This window comes from Pleurodeles waltl, chromosome 5 (assembly GCF_031143425.1).
Source record: "Pleurodeles waltl isolate 20211129_DDA chromosome 5, aPleWal1.hap1.20221129, whole genome shotgun sequence".
In the NCBI taxonomy this organism is placed as follows: domain Eukaryota; kingdom Metazoa; phylum Chordata; class Amphibia; order Caudata; family Salamandridae; genus Pleurodeles; species Pleurodeles waltl.
Window position 1 is genome coordinate 607,955,503 of NC_090444.1, and position 17,577 is coordinate 607,973,079.

Genomic DNA, 17,577 nt, shown 5'->3' on the forward strand with positions numbered 1-17,577 from the left:
TATTATTCAAACCCTACTAAAGTATTAGCCCAGAGATCAGAGAGGCTATTATGAGAGCTCTTACATGATGAGATTGCTGCCATAATTTGTCACCACACTACATGGCACCAAAGGGACAAGTAGATTTGTATACAGGACAAGCAGATTTAAGAAGCAACCTGTCCCATGGACAAGTAGATATTTTATTAAATTCCGCACCCCGATGATGGGTTAAGTGGAGATTTCAAGAAGGCCCCGGATTTGATGCCAGTGCCGGAGCTTGTGAGATATCTATTTGGTTCATGGAGTTATAGGGGAAGCTCACCATGGTTGTAGATATGAGTTGACTTTGTGGTTGAGTGCTTAGTGAGGACAGAGACGTTGCAAATTTCAAATAATCTAATACACAGTTCAGCAATAAAGTTTCTTGATTTGACTTGTACAGAGTCTCGATATTTGCGGACCTAGCTTCCATAGTGAATCAAAGACACACACAATTCGCCCTGCTGTACCTTGACTATCACTTGCGGAGACCCGGAGACTAATTTATGTGTAAAGCTGATTACTGCCCCAATGGCTTTGATAAGTTCTGATTTCCTACCCTAAATTAGTTAGTTCGAATTGTTTTTCACATCAAACAAAACCCCTAAGTAAGGAAAAACAGAAACGTTTCCCAAATTGGGGTTTGCCATCTTTAAAGGCAGTCTAGACCCGATTAACTTTAGAACTGTAGTGAATGGACAGTTTTTACTGCTTTTTATTATGAACGTGGATTTTAAACAGTGTTTTGTTTAATTTATCGCAACATGTTGTTTAGGGACGTTTTTACATTATATTTAGGGTATTATTTTATGGTTGTTGGAGTCACCCGAATAAGGATTTTATGATTATGACTTGTACAAATAATGAGTTATTAAGCTGAATCAAGTAGCCAAAGTACTCAACGGGGTGGCTGAAGCATACAGCCAGAATCCTATACCATAGGATGAGATGTTTAACCCCCTGGGTGTCTTGGACGTAATGGTTACGTCCTCGGCAGCATTGTTCGGGTGCCGAGAACGTAACTGTTATGTCCTGGCACCCAGCCCTTGGGGAAGCGCTACCGCTCCCTCAGAGGGCCTCCAACCCCCTCCTCCCCTGGGCAGGGATGGAAGGGGAATCGCCTTTTTTTTTAGGCCCATCTGACCCCAAAGGGGGCAGAAACCACTTCACGCCAGGGATCTTGTGTGTGTGTGTTTTGTGTTGAGGGGGCGGCCTCTTGGGCAAGGGTCGCACCCCAAAGGGGGTAATATATTTTATGCCATTTCTGCCCCGTTGGGGGCAGTTCGGCCTATTTTCTTTAGGCCGATCTGCCCTGAAGGGGACAGAAGCCACAGGAACACCAGGGATTGTTTATGGGTTTTTTTGTTGGGGGCGGGCGGCCCCTTGGACAAAGGCCATCCCTCCCCCCAAAGGGGGCACAGCACTGTTGGGCAGTTCTGCCTCCCTTGGAGGCAGATCAGCCTATTTTGTTTAAGCCCATCTGACTCCAAGGGGGGCAGAAACTACTTAGCGCCAGGGATCTTGTGTGTGTGTGTTTTACGTGGGGGTTGGCCCCTTGGGCAAGGGTGACCCTCAAATGGGGCACAGTACTGATTGCCATTTCTGCCCCCACTAGTCACCTGGGAACATTTCTGAATGTTTGGTGGTGGGGTGTTTGTCAAGTGGCAAAGTACTTGCATTTGTGATTTTAACAGTTTATTTCTCCTTTTTTTGTAGTTCAAAGCTTTTGCTTCCTTTGCTGCGACTCCTTGCAGTTTTGGCAGTGGTTGACCTGCAGTTTGCGTAGTTGCATGTTTTAGGTAAGAAAAAAACAATTAACCTCAAAGGTGTGTTGTTGCCATGCATGGATGACTTTTTTAGAAGTGGTGTACTAAATGCAGGATTGTGTCTGAAATTGTCCTTAGATTTGTGCACAATGATATTTGTGTTGTGTTATGTCTAATATTCTTTTCTTTTTAGTGGGATATCATTGGTGATTGCTGTGTCTGTGCAGAGGTGTTGCTGGTGAGTCTAGCTTTTTCAGGTAAGTGAGTGGTATAGTTTTTGAGTACATAACTCTTTGTGATAAAGCCACACTTTTCTTATTACTTATTTTAGACAGTACTGGTTGTTCCTGGTGCATTTGTCAAGTTACTTTCCTTAGAAATAATCATGGCTAGCCGCAGGGTGACCGCTTAGCAGGTTGTTGGTATGCTTTTTGAGGTGTCTTCTGATCATGATTATGAGACTGACGCTGCATCTGAGGCAGAGGAGGAAGAGAGAGATTAGGGCAGTGAATTTTCTGTCCAAGAGGAATCTTCTGATGAGGAAGCCACTCTCAGTGCAGTGCCTGTTTTAGAGGAGGACACTGATGTGCCAATAGTGCAGCAGCCTGGAGCTGAAAGGTTTTCCATTGGAAAACCTGAACTCTGGGTTGCCCCAAACATGGAGCAGCCAGAGTTGCCTGCCTTTACTGGTCTCCCAGGGTGTAGAGTGAATACAGAAAACGTTTTGCCTGTTAATTTCTTTCAGTTGTTTATGGACGATGTATTTTTGTAAGAGATTGTTGAGCAGACTAATTTGTATGTGGAGCAGTATTTGAGGGACAATGCTGCCAGACTTAGGCCACAGTCTGAAGCTATCCAGTGGTTTCCCACAAATCTGGAAGAGTTAAAAAAAACAAAAAAAAAAAATAATAATCTTAGGTTTGACTTTTTTGATGGGGTTGATAAGGAAGCAGTCACTGGCTTCTTATTGGTCTACTAGTCACTTGATGGCACAGGGATGTGGAATTCCTATCGCCCGACGCCCGGGACATCTTGTTTGGGGTCAAGGGCAACAAGTTTTTATGTTTACTTTGTCCTTGGGACAAGTAGGCCCAACCCTCTGCAGCACAAACCCTTTGGCTGCCTGTTTACAGAGAGTGGAACTCTTTGCAGTTGAGGTAATGTGTTTCCAAAAAATAATGCTGTTCGAACTTGTATTTATGGTTCATTATTTGAAAGCCTTCATTATTAGGGTGAGTGCTGTAAATAAATGTTTTAAGGTCACACTTCACTACTGACGTTGGTTCCAGTGCAAACAAAAAAACGTGTATACACGTTTGAAATGTTTAGGCTGTGAGGCTAAGTATAAGGCTCCCAGAATGCTCTCTGATTAGATGCAAATGAAGTGTCATTTAGTAAAATGTGTTGCTGCATGCTAGTATTTCCCAAAAATATTTCTAATGGAAAATCAGTGTAACCATTTTAAAAACGAATATGGGAAGCATGAAAATAAACAAACACTGACAAAGCCAACTGGTCCGACATATTTTTTATAAGTCTTTTAGTTTCATCAATGCGTGTCTTGTTTTGACATGGCTTTTGTAACACTTTATTGTTGTGGGAGCTACCAGGCCCTCAACATTGTAACAAACACTGGCAAAAAACCCCCAAAAAGTTTTTGAACTCTAAAAGCACACGTTGCCACCAGTGGCATACCAAAGGCCCCGCTGCCGCCCTCCAGGGGGCCCCTTCAGCACAGCACCTGCCCTGAGTGAGTCTGGAGAGGGGGCTCCTCCATGTTCTTTGCAAAGGGGCACCCTCCAGTTTCATTACGTCACTGATTGCCACTGTAGTTCCTGACACTGAACAAAACTACTTTGTGTGCCAATATGCTCCTTGTGGAAGAGCAGAATGCGATCACTCACAGTAAAGCCAGCCGAAAGAGAGAGAAATAGAAGTTTAGTAAAAACAAAATGTCTTTGTTAACACCAGACCTAATTAGGGACCAAGACCCACATGTAGGTAGCTTTTTGCATGTCACAAACAGCGACTTTCGCTGTTTGCGACGTGCAAAAAGCACATTGCGATGCACAAACCCAGTTTTGCGATTCAGTAACTTGGTTACCGAATCGCAAAACGGGTTTGCAACTCGCAATTAGGAAGGGGTGTTCCCTTCCTAATTGCGACTCGCAGTGCAATGTAGGATTGTTTTGTGACCGCGGGCGCAAACCAATCGCAGTTTGCACCCATTTCAAATGGGTGCTAACACTTTCGCAAAAGGGAAGGGGTCCCCATGGGACCCCTTCCCGCTTGTGAATGTCACTGTAAACATTTTTTCAGAGCAGGCAGTGGTCCTGCGGACCACTGCCTGCTCTGAAAAAATGAAACGAAAACGTTTCATTTTTCGTTTTTGTAATGCATCTCGTTTTCCTTTAAGGAAGCAGTCACAGACATGGTGGTCTGCTGTCTCCAGCAGGCCACCATCCCTGTGAGGGCCGCTATTCGCAAGGGGGTCGCAAATTGCGACCCACCTCATGATTATTCACTAGGTGGGCATTTGCGAAGCCCTTGCGAATCACAAATGGTGTCAGGGACACCATCCTACATTCGGATTTGCGACTCGCAAATTGCGAGTCGCTCTGACTCGCAATTTGCGGGTCGCAAATCTGAACCTACCCACATGTGGCCCCAAATTCTTAAAGAAAGTCACAAAAGTGCACGCAAGGTATATGTCGTACCCCTAATAAATATTTGTGAACTGTATTTTAGCATGGGTAAATACGCATGTGTAGATTTGCTCATGTGAAAATCTATTGAGAATTTGCAAGTTCATTTTCCCTCCGGCCACTTTCTTCCCAACCCTGGAAGAAGTTCTAATTCTGCCATTGTCAGGAGTAAATGTCCAACCTTTCTTATTATGGGAAAATATTAGAGAGAAGCTGGTGAAAATCTTTAAAACATGCAGGTTAGTAGGTTTGCAGACTCAAAGGCATTCCAGCCCTGGAACTATTGCTTACTGCTTCCTCCAGCCCCAGTATGCAGATCTGCAGAAAGGTGGCAAAATAAGGAAAGTGCTACAGTAGGGATTGAAACTGCAAGTATTCAAGCCCTACTATGGTAGTAGCCCTGGCATAATCAGAGAGGCTATTATCAGAGCTCTTACATAATGAGATTGCTGCCATAATTTGTCGCCACACTACATGGCACCAAAGGGACAAGTAGATCTTTTACAGGACAAGTAGATTTGAGAAGCAACCTGTCCCCTGGACAAGTAGATATTTTAATAAATTCCACACCCCTGTGGCAACAGCTATATTTCCTGCAATAATGAATTGTAATCGCTATTTGCTTCTTCAGATGCTGCATTTTGTTAACAATGCTTTAGCCTTGCCACAAGATCACCCTGACTATGACTGTCTTTTTAAGATTTGGCCTATCCTTGATCACTTTGTAGATGGGATTTCTGAGGTCAATGTTCCAGGGAAAGTCCTGTTCAAGGGTCTTTTGGTTTTTAGGCAGTACATTCCTAGCAAGAGGGGACGGTATGGAATTAAAATGTATATGCTCTCTAAAAGTAGTACAGGATAGGTTTATAATTTCTGGGTCTACACTGGTAGGAATTCCAGTATTAACCCCCCCCCCACATCACTCCTCCACCCCCAGTTGTCCACCCACTTCTGGAGTTAGTGAGAAAATTGTGTGGGAACTTGGTAGACGACTGTTTAACAATGCTCACCATTTGTATGAAGATAACTGTTGCTTGTGGAACACTCCACTCTAACAGGAAAGGCTATCCAAGTTAGCTTGTCTGTAAAAAACTTGAGGGGGGACAGTGCAGGGATGTCTACATGCTAACTACCATCCATGATGAGAGTACTTCACAGGTGGACGTTTGGGGTCAGGTTGCTGAAGTGTGCAAACATTTTAGACTACAATAAGCACATGGGTATTGTTGATAAAGTAGATCAGAGGTTGGAACCTTACACCGCTGTTCTTAAGTCTTACGTTTTGTATAAAAAATTGCCCATACATTTGTTTAATTTAGCAACTTTTAATGCTTTTATTGTGTGATGGATTGTTCTCCTGAGTCAAGGATTACATTTTTTAAATTTCAGGAGTCAGTGATAGAGAGCCTTGTTGTGGTGGAACATACAGTAGCAATGGAGGAGGATGTGATAGATTGAAAGATCTCCACTTTCCTGATCATATTCCTCCCACTCACAAAAAAGACTTTCCCGCTAAGAAATGTAGAGTCTGTTTCCGAAGATGTATCCGGAGGGGGAACTCGTATGTACTACCCTGATTGTCCCTCAAAGCCTGAGCTGTGTGTTTCTGGCTGTTTTAGGAGTTTCCACACCCAAAATAATTTTTGGGAACTACAGTGAGCGTAAACTGCCTGTTTTATATTTTCATATGTTCAGTTTCAGGGTGGGCATTAGTTGCATGTATTTAGTTAGAGCTTATGTGTTTGTAGTTGTGTACCTATTTAGAATTAGTTAGTGATTTCTTTGTTGTTTAAAAAAAAAGTGATGGCAATGTGCATGAAGTGGCGCTTAACTGGCGGTGTGCATGGAGTGGCGCTTGGCTGGTGGTGTGCGTGGAGTGGTGCTTGGCTGGCGGTGTGCGAGGAGTGGCGCATGGCTGGCAGTGTAAATAGTGACTTGTTGTTGGCCACTACAACACACTGCCAGCAAACGTCAGTCCACAGACTCCCATCAGCTGGTGTGATTGCTGTGTCAGGCATATGGGCGTATAAAAGTGATGGGCCATTGAATGGAGCTGTCTGTTGATGTGAGTGTTGTGATGTGCTAGGCCCACGGCTGGTGGCATGAATGGTCTTGTGCGTGTCATGTATGAAAGGTGTGTGAATGGACAGTAAAGCGGTTGGTGCCTGGTCGCGGCTTTACAGCTCACAATCTGGGAGTCATTGGTTCAGTTTTTTGGCCTTTCAGTTATTAACAGTGCATTTAATTTTTGTGAACTATCTTGTTCATAAAATTTGATCTACTGAACCATCACTCGCCCACGTGCCAAATCCAACCAGTATGTGTGGTAAAAATGAACAAATCTGCTCTGCTGTAATCAGGCATCGAATCACACCTGTGACATGCTAGGCGTCTCAGGTTGTACACCAATGATGAAGCATGCCACCAACTTGGTTTATGGATGAGGGGTCTTTTTAATTTGTACCAGCACAGTGATCTTAAAAAGAAAAATGTGGAAAATGTGATTTTTTTTTTTAAAGCTATATCTAAGGTTTGCAGAGAAATCTATGTAAGGAAATGTTGGGGGATCCACGCAAGCCGCACCTCCCTGGACTCCTCAGGGTGTCTAGTTTTCAAAAACGTCTCAGGTAGTTTTGTATAGATCCTTTTGATGTGTCCATGTTGTGTTTTGGGGCATTTCCTTTCGAGGAAACTAAGCCTACCCACACAAGTGAGGTACCATTTGCATCGGGAGACCTGGTGGGAACACTGGGTAGAAGGAAGTTTGTGTCTCTCTTCAGATTCCAGAACTTTCCATCACAAAAATATGATGAAAAAGTGTTTTTTTTTTTGTTTTCTTTACAAATTTTGAGGTTTGCAAAGGATTCTAGGTAATAGAACCTGGTGAGAGCCCAACAAGTCACTCCATCCTGGATTCCCGTAGGTGTCTAGTTTCCATAAATATACAAGTTTGCTAGATTTCCCTAGGTGCCAGGTGAACAAGAGGCCAAAATCCACAGCTAGGCACTTTGCAAAAAACAGGTCAGTTTTCTTTGGGATAATGTGATGTGTCCACGTTGTGTTTTGGGGCATTTCCTGTCGCAGGCACTAGGACTACCCACACAAGTGAGGTATCGCTTGTTTCAGGAGACTTGGGGGAACGCTGGGTAGAAGGAAGTTTGTGGCTCCCCTTAGATTCCAGAACTTTCCATCACCGAAATGTGAGGAAAAAGTGGGTTTTTTGCCACATTTTGATGTTTGCAAAGGACTCTCGGTAATAGAACCTGGTGAGAGGCCCACAAGTCACCCATCTTGGATTTCCCTAGGTGTCTAGATTTAAAAAATGCACAGGTTTGGTAGGTTTCCCTAGGTGCCAGCTGAGCCACAGGCCAAAATCCACAGCTAGGCACTTTCCAAAAAACACGTCATATTTCAATGTAAAAATGGGATGTGTCCATGTTGCCTTTCCTGTTGCGGGGATTAGGCCTATCAACACAAGTGAGGTACCGTTTTTATCGGGAGACTTGAGGGAACACAACAGAAGAAGAAGTGTTATTGTCCCTTGTCTTTCTCTACATTTTTTCCTTCCAAATGTAAGACAGTGTGTTAAAAAGACGTCTGTTTGAGAAATGCTGTGCTAGTATGGGGACCCTGGAATTCAGAGATGTGCAAATAACCACTGCTTCTCAACACCTTATCTTGTGCCCAATTTGGAAATACAAAGGTTTCCTTGATACCTATTTTTGACTCTTTATAGTTTACCAAATAAATTGCTGTATACCCAGTATACAATGAAAACCCATTGCAAGGTGCAGCTCATTTATTGGCTCTGGGTACCTAGGGTTCCTGATGATCCTACAAGCCCTATATATCACCACAACCAGAACAGTCCAGCAGACATAACGGTATATTGCTTTGAAAATCTGACGTCGCAGGAAAAAGTTACAGAGTAAAATGTGGAGACAAATGGCTGTTTTTTCACCTCACTTTCAATATTTTTTTATTTCAGCTGTTATTTTCTGTAAGAAAATCTTGTAGAATCTACACAAATGACCTCTCGCTGAATTCAGAACTTTGTCTACTTTTCAGAAATGTTTAGCTGTTCAGGACCCAGCACTGGTTTCACACCCATTTCTGTCACTAACTGGAAGGAGACTAAAAGCACAAAAAATGGGGTATGTCCCAGTAAAATGCCAAAATTGAGTTGAAAAATGTGGTTTTCTGATTCAAGTCTGCCTGTTCCTGAAAGCTGGGTAGATGGCGATTGTAGCACAGCAAACCCTTTGTTGATGCCATTTTCAGGGAAAATACCATATGCTTTCTTCTGCAGCACTTTTGTCCTGTGTTTTGAAAAAAAAACTAATTTTTGGCTGTATTTTGGCTAGGGAACCCACAAACTCTGGGTACCTCTAGAATCCCTAGGATGTTGGAAAAAAGGACACAAATGGATAGCTTATGTGGACAAAACATTATGAGGGGCTAAGCGCGAACTGCCCCAAATAGCCAAAAAAAAAAGCCCTGGCACCTGAGGGTGAAAAGGCCTGACAGCGAAGGGGTTAAAACTGGCTGAGAAAACAAATTAAAAGGAATGTGACAACTTATACCTACCAGAATGGTAGCCAGTTTCTGCACACTTTATGGTTTCTTAAACTGTCTACTTTTTATCCAATCCTCCTAAAAAAGAATTTGACATCTTACAAAGAGGGGCTGATCTATCTGCAAGGTTTATCTTCTGTTGAAATTTGCACTGCCTTCATTAGCTACATTATTGCTGCTATTGCATTAAGAAGAACGTATGTACTTTTTTTGGTTATTGGGTGACTTTTTACTGCATTCTCCATTGCTGCTCCTTTGTTTTATAATTGTTGCTTTTTAACATTATCTATTTTTAACTGTGTTTTTATTCTCTGAATTGTATAATATATTTGGATTTTTATCTTGTGCATTAATGTTCATATAGAGTGGCCAAATAAAGATTTAGAACTTGAATTTGAACCTGCCAGAATGATGGGTCTAAGGGCCGCTAACTTTAGGTTCCTGTCCTCTCTTGCTTTCCTAGCCTCCCACTGCCTTGGGGGAGCTTTATTACCCAAATTAGGGCCTCATTATGAGTGTGGCGGTCTTCAGACTGCCACACTCCCGGTGGTGGTCAGGCCCACCACATCAAAACCCTGGATCCTTGATCCTGGCAGCGGCGATGATTGTAATTCGCCGGTGCAGTGCTGCATGCAGCACTGCAGATTAAGACCTTGTTCTCTGCCAGCCTAAAAAGGCTGGCAGAGAACAGGTGCAGGGGCCACAGGTGGGCCACTGCATTGCTCATGCACTTGACATGAGCAGTGCAGCCCCCCCCCTGCAGACAGTGAACATTGCAAGGGTGCTGTTTCACTCTGCTGGTTACAGCATTGCCGCTGGCTTGATTATGAGCCGAAGACAATGCTGTAGCCTGATTCCTGCTAGGCCTGCGGGCGGAAATCACAGTTTCTGCCTGCAGACCTAGCGGGAAACTTGTAATTACACCAGCGGGGAGGTCTCCACAAAACCAGCAGCCTCCCTGTTGAGAGTTTGGCAGACGGGCTTTACTATCTGCCAAACTCAAAATGAGGCCCTTAGTCCCTAATGGCCTCTATAGTCACTGAATGACAATTTAAAAAGCATACAACTATATAGAACGTTCCAATATTATTTTTAAATAGTTATACTCCAAATGTTATCCAACAAATCAAACTGTATCTTGTTAAGAATGTATGCAAACCAAAACTGATAATCCCACTGGAATGTTTGATTCGAGTAAGAGTTGGATACTGTATCATTTTTAAGTTGATGTTAGCCAGATTCTTTCGACTTTACTGAAATTATATTTATAATATACTTACTTATACAGGTTTTCAGCTAGCCCTCTTCATCCATCAGGCTCTTATTTCGCCATTCACATTTTACTTCCACCCACTACAGTATTCATCATGAGGCAATAGGTTAACCTGCTTCAGCCACAGGGTAACTGCACTGTGATTGAGGGCATTCTTCCCTATCACAAGGAGCACATGCACACACAAAATAGCTCTCTTAAGAGCCAGGGACTTCTATGGTAATGTGTGCTTTTTTAGACCAAAGAATGTTTTTGCTTTTAGACAATACTCTTTTTAGACTGGCGAGGGCTGAGCAGCTTACACAACAATATACTTTTGCAAAAACAATGACAAAACAAAACAAGCATTTACAAAGCTAAAATGTTGGTGGTCAATGCCAGACCTGATAGCTTTGTCAATACATGTTTTTAAATGGCATAAGTCATCTTCTGAGCTGGAGACTTTGACGAGCAAGCAAGTCAGCAGAGCAGCAAGTTGTGATGTTAGTACACATAGATAATGATACTGAATAGGTGGATGCTCCATCAGCATATTAACAGCCTCAAACTAGCAACCAACATACTGCAATAGCAGCTAGCAGAAAAACAATTTAATAAGTTGACACAGTAAAAGATGATAAAATTAAAATGGCTGTAAATTTAACTCACTTGTTGCCAAAAAATGTCCAAGGCCAGCAACCAGTGATCCCAATGATCCATAAAGGATGGATTCCCGTGCACAAGGAGTGTTCTGGACATCTAGGAATCCAAGCAACTTAAAAGACTGTAAAACAAAAGAATTGACATTCAAAACACATTTAGTACAGACAGAAATGACAAGCGTAGAGCTAACTTTTTCCAACATGTTACAGAAACAAAAATCTAAGGCTGAAAATTACCTTGAATAGACTTTTTTTTTTATTTTATTTTTATAATGTGCCAGTAATGGTTTAAAGTCTGCATATATGACAGCACGTTCTTATAGTCCTATTACTGACTCTCATGACAAACCCAAAAAAGGAAAGTGCCAACAAATAAGTATATACAAAGTCATGTAGTGATCATTATTCGGGAGGTGGAAGGGAGGGGAAAGTAAAAGAAATAACAACTGGCTTCTTCTTGCCCTCTCCGAGGGTACTGCAGTCATCAGCATCAATGGCCTCATTAAACTAACAGAATTGACAAGCCTTTTAGGGATAATTAATTACAGAGTATTCAAATGAGAAAATAACGAATAGAAGGAAACTATGTTATATATAACAAAATAGAAACTCACATTTGCTGAATTAATTAGCAGCAATAAATGCTCATCCTTTTATCCTCTCTCGCCCTATCCACTATGAACCCCGATCCAAAACTGCGGTCTCATCCATGCCCAACCCCTCCCATCAACTCATTCACCCTTGCAGCTACTTGTAGTCACTCGCCTTCACCACTCTCCCATCTACACTCACTGTATTGGTAAAATTTTAAAAATGACAAATTGCCATTTTCTGTAACTTAAACAAAAATATGATGATTATGTAGCTACCTAAAAGGATGATGAATCCAGTAACAGTAAAGGAGTGACTGTTTCAGCAGGAGGCATGCCATGTTATTTAGTCTAGACAAGTGTTTCCCAACCTGTGGTCTGGGGACACCTGGGGAGCCTGTCATAAATAATAACAGATTAATTATTAAATTTATATAAATAAAGTGGCTAAATGTGTGATTGAACATTTTACAAATTACTGTAAATGTCAAGTTATTTGAAATTAGAGGCTAAAAATTTAATTAGCATCCGCAGATTGATTTGTGGGAGCAATGCAGGTGCATCAAACAGAATACTGTATGGACGATGTGTGCCTTCAATTGAATTTATAAAACCCCAACCTTCCTATTTAAATTATTTTTTATTTTTTTTATTTATATTTGTTTGTAAATTAAATAAAATATGTTATTATTTGTGTATGTGTATAATGAATGCTTGTTTTTGTATATTATTATACTTTTCATAGCATCAATGTTTAAGTCGGGGGTCACCGGCTCCAGTAATGGCTCTGTGGGGGGTTCCCGGGCTCCAGTAATGATAAAGTGGGGATCCACAGAAGTCAAAAGGTTGAGAACCACTGGTCTAGACAATACTGACAGCAGCATTCTGACAGAGGGATTTCCCACAGGTTGTCACCGTTTATTAATCTGTATGGCAAGAGTTTGGGTGCAAAGCTGTGCAGAATGTGCCAGCCACAGTTAAAGCCCCACTCTTATCATCGATGGAACACTGGAGCTGGTGCTGATATGAAGCAGATTGTCAGAAGATTAAGAACTGTGGGGAGAAGGACACGGAGTCAATAGTACTGGGAAGGGATGAAAGGCATGCACCATAACTTGAATCAGGTAACTCAGACAGAAGCCTTTGCACACGGAGCACCCAGAGTCATATTTTATGAATTACCCAGGACCCCTCTCTGGCTTATGCTGAGAAATGTCACAGGTTGCTGAAATCGCACGTCTCTGGATAAACTAACCTTGCCTCATGAGTACCAGTGCTGGGTGAGTGATGAACCCTGGGGTCGATTAGTGCCTAGGTGAACTGCCAGGATTCTACAGTAGCAGCATTGAGTTAATGGATAATTACACTGGTATGCATGATAATTTCAGAGGACAGTCAGGAGCGGAGTGCTAACAATTATAGATGAGTATGGTGAATGATATAAGATGAGGAGTGATATTTGTATCAATACTAAACGCTATGACAATAAGACAAAAATTTGAGGAGGACGTTCAGGGCATTGAAACCTATTCACACATTAACAACAGGTAGGGAAAAGCAAGTAGGGGAGAGAAACAGGGAGACAAGATTTGTGAGCAGTGTTCCTCCAGCAGGAGAGTGGAGCTGTCAGGAATGCTCATTGTGTGAGCAGCTCCTCGGTGGCAAGAGAAAAGAGCCACTGGGCACAGTCATTGAGTGATCAGCACCCCAGTGGAATGGAAAAGCTGTGGAAGGGGAGGCTCAGTCAGTGTGTAAGCAGGGTCTCAGCGGCAGTGGCGGGGAGCCGCAATTGGCACTATCGTAGCAGTGAAGAGCTGTGGCTAGACAATGGTTGAATGACCCCAACATAGAGGCCACCCCAAATTCTTGCGAGATTATAGCTTTGTTACTGATCTCACAAGACTTTGAGGGCAGTTGCCTTGGTGTCCGGTTGTCCCTATCTGGAGAGGAGCAACATGACAAGGTAGTCACCTCTATCTCAGTCTTGCACATGAGTGCCGACTAAAATATGAAAAACCTACTAGGTGAATAAACAAAAAGAACTGCTTTCTGTATATATTGCACATATGAGAAATAATTCAATGTGTGATGTTTCAAGTCAAGTGGAGGTCAAACTGGGAGCGGTCTTGTTGATCCTCAGTTGATCAGTATAGTGTGGGTTTATTTCCAGAAACATTTTGTGAAATCATTTACATCAAATGAATGTTTAAAGGGCAGCATGCCAGAACAATTCACAGGATGCTTTTTCCAAAACTAAAGTAGGAAAGAGAGCAATGGTATAGCGAAAAAATTAAATATCCTCTACTCTGCCACAATTGTAATTCTGTCAGAATCAAAGTACAGACAAATTTAGAGCCCTACCGTGATCAAAAAGTTAAAAAAGGTTGCATTCATAAATAGAGCTTTTTCTTATGCAGAGCATAGGACTACTTAAAGAACTGACACAAATAGAGTGCTGGTGTGTTCCTAGCCCGTATAATCAGAAAGGTGGAATACTCAGAGCCATGATAGACTCCAAAACCTGACCGGGCAAAATGGGAGAAGCTACCATCACACTTCTGACTTAATGAGAGTGCAGCCATAATTTGTCACCTCACTCAATGGCAATAAATGGGACAGGTGAATTTCTTTTACCAAAACAATTAGATTTCTGAACCATCTTCTCACTTGAACACAGATACTGTATATAATTCTGCATCCCTGACTTACGTTTTAATACAGTCCCTCAGTTTAATAAAGTAAAGTTCTAACTGGACATTTACATTTTAAAGTGATACAGCTGAGGTATAGTATATTCTGAATTAAGTCCCTCTCTCGCCTGGAGTAAACCTGGACTACTGGCAGTCTATAAGTAAGAGGCTCATGCACTTAAAGGGAGTCTACTGACTAGTCAACTTGTAGAGAAACAGCATGGTGCGCTCAGGACACTAGTGCTTAATTATTTTCAGTATTCTTTGAATGCCAAGGTACACTAAGAAAGGCCTCACACAGCCAAACTGGCGTGTAGGGATATTTAGATATTTCATAAGAGAATGGTGACCCAAACAGGTCAGCAGGGTTGGGCAGAGATCGCCACATCTGCAACTTTGACACACACATCTTGATCAGAACGGTACTCAAGCTTTTCACTCTACTTCTGCAGCCCAACACATTTTATATAAGGATTAGTGTTAGAAATGGGGTCTCTATCTGGCAGAGGTACACACCCTTGTCCTAAGTAGGGACCACAATTCTAGTCAGAGTATGTCACACACAATCCAAATTATCCTGTGCCCACACTCTGGTAGCTTGGCACTGAGCAGTCAAGCTTAACTTAGAAGGAAATGTGTATAGTATTTGTGTAATAAGTCATACAGTAGTAACACAGTGAAAACACCACATAAATACACCACACAGGTTTAGTAAAATAGATAATATTTATCTGAATAAAATAAGGTCAAACCGATAAAGATTCAATAAGCACAAGTTGAAATATCACTTTTGCAAGTTTAAAAAGAGTCTTAAATCTTAGAAATCAACAGTTGTTTCTTCACTAAACGGGAGGAGAAGATGCGTAGAAAAATATAGTGTGCGTTGGATTTCCCGAAGTGGCATCGATTTTCGGCGCACAAGCAGTTTCCTGAAGAGATGAAGTCTTTTTGGCCCTGAGACTTCAGAAAACAGGAGGCAAGCTCAATCCAAGCCCTTGTGGAGGGCACTTCTCAGCAAAGTCAGAGGGCAGCAGGACAGCAGGGCAGCAGTCCTTCACAGCAGAGCACTCCAGATTAGTCCTTTGGGCAGCCAGGCAGCTCCTCTTGACAGGTTGCAGGTGCAGGTCCAGAAGTGTCCGAGTTGGTGGTGTCAGAATCCCAGTTTATCTACCCAAATAAGCCTTTGAAGTGGCGGAGATTTCAAAGAATGATTTTTAAGTGCACATGTTCCCCTTTCAGTACAGGTGTTATTTCTTTTAGGTTATAGTCATGTCAGACATGAACCATCAGGGGCTTGATTCTTAATAGAAACAGTAACTATGTTGCGTGCTACAGTTGTAAGTGCTTTCTTTGTAAGACCTAATTGTTAGACGTAACAGCCTTAGGATGGTCATCCCCCAACCTTTTGTCTGCCTCCCTCCACTTTTCTGACACTGTTGGTTTTAGGACTCTGCGCACTTTACCACTGTTAACCAGCGCTAAAGTGTATATGCTCTCTCCTTTAAACGTGGTAACACTGGTTCATCTCCAATTGGCATATCTGATCTACTTGTAAGTCCCTAGTAAAGTGCACTACATGTGCCCAAGGCCTACAGATTAAATGCTACTAGTGGACCTGCAGCACTGGTTGTGCCACCCACATAAGTAGCCCCTTAACCATGTCTCAGGCCTGCCACTGCAAGGCCTGTGTGTGCACTTTCACTGCCACTTTGACTTGGAATTTTAAAGTACTTGTCAAGCCTTAAACTCCCCTTGTTCTACATAGAAGTCATCCCTAAGGTATGCCCTAGGTAACCCATAGGGCAGGGTGCGGTGTAGGTAAAAGGCAGGACATATACCTGTGTGTTTTTATGTCCTGGTAGTGGATAACTCCTAAATTAGTTTTCCATTACTGTGAGGCCTGCTCCTTTCATAGGATAGCAGTAGCCATATAATGTTTGAGTGGTAGATTCTGATCAAAAAGGGGTAGCCAGGTCATATTTAGTATGGCCAGAATGGTAATAGAAAATCCTGTTTATTGTTGAAATTGGTTTTTATTTTACTATTTTAGAAATGCCACTTTTAGAAAGTGAGCATTTCTCTGCACTTAAAGCCCATTTGTGCCTCACAGCCTGTCTCCAATCTACGTCTAGGCTGGGCTGGTTGACAGCTCCCTTGTGCACTTCACCCAGACAAACACAGGATACTCAGTCACACCTGCACTCATCTGCATACTGAATGGGTCTTCCTGTGCTAGAAGGGTGGAGGAGCCTGACACTTACATTTCAAAGGCTAGTGGCCTGCCCTCACACAATGGGCTGTCAAACCCCCTACTGGGACCCTGGCAGACAGGCCTGTCCTGTACTGAAAGGGGACCTTGTGCACTTCAAAACCACTCTTTGAAGTCTCCCCCACTTCAAAAGCACTTTTGGGTATATAACCTGGATCCCTAACCCCACCAACGCAGACACTTCCTGGGACAGACACTCTGAAAAAGATCCTGCAACCAGCCAAGAGGAGCTGCCTGGCTGCCCAAAGGAGTCACCTGGACTGCTTTGTTGTGAAGGACTGCTGCCTTGCTGTTGCCCTGCTGCTTTGCTGGCCTCTGGTTCTCCTGAGAAGTGCTCTCCAAGGGCTTGGATTGAGCTTGCCTCCTGTTCATGAAGTCTCAGCGCTAAAAAGACTTCTACTCTTCAAGGAAACTCCTTGTGCGGTGAAAATCAATCCACCGCCTGCCCAGCGATGAAAGAATAACCACATCGCCGAACTGGAACGACGACACCCGGCTCCCATAGTCGAGACAGACGCAGCATCTGCGCTGCCACCGAAACTTCGACGCAGAGCCCCACCAGATCACTGCATCGCCGAGCCAGAACGACACAGCCTGACTTCCTGCGTGAGGATTAATTGACGCAGCACCTGCCGTGTGACAGAAACTCCAACACATCACCACACCAGATTGATGCAGCACCTGTGACTTCGTCCTGCACGCCCAGGATTTCAATGCATCATCCCTGGGCATCAAAAGACCCCGCATGGCAGTGAAGATCCAAGACTGCTCGCCAGAAATCAGCGCAAAGCCCTTGAAGCGTGGGCAGAATCGACGCATCGTCTGTGCATGTCCAGAAATCTGACCTTCCTTTTTCCACGCATCTCCTCATCTGTGGTCTTCATGCATATAATCTTGACGCATACCATGTACTTTGTGCACACAAGAGATATTTGTTGATTTCTAAAGACTTAAGACTCTTCTTATCATTGCAAAAGTGATATTTCAACTTGTGCTTATCAAATCTTGATCGCTTTGACCATAATTTAGTCAGATAAATACCTTATA

At 42.8% G+C, this 17,577-nt stretch overlaps 1 protein-coding gene across 1 annotated transcript in view; it reads right to left on the reverse strand.

Annotated features, from left to right (window-relative positions):
* The window catches only part of COX20 (cytochrome c oxidase assembly factor COX20), a 131,295-nt gene that overhangs the window by 105,202 nt on the left and 8,516 nt on the right, over positions 1–17,577 (reverse strand). Inside the window, exon 2 of the mRNA XM_069234452.1 lies at positions 10,989–11,103. Within this exon, the coding sequence (XP_069090553.1) occupies positions 10,989–11,103 (115 nt within the window). The remainder of the gene's footprint in view (positions 1–10,988; positions 11,104–17,577) is intronic.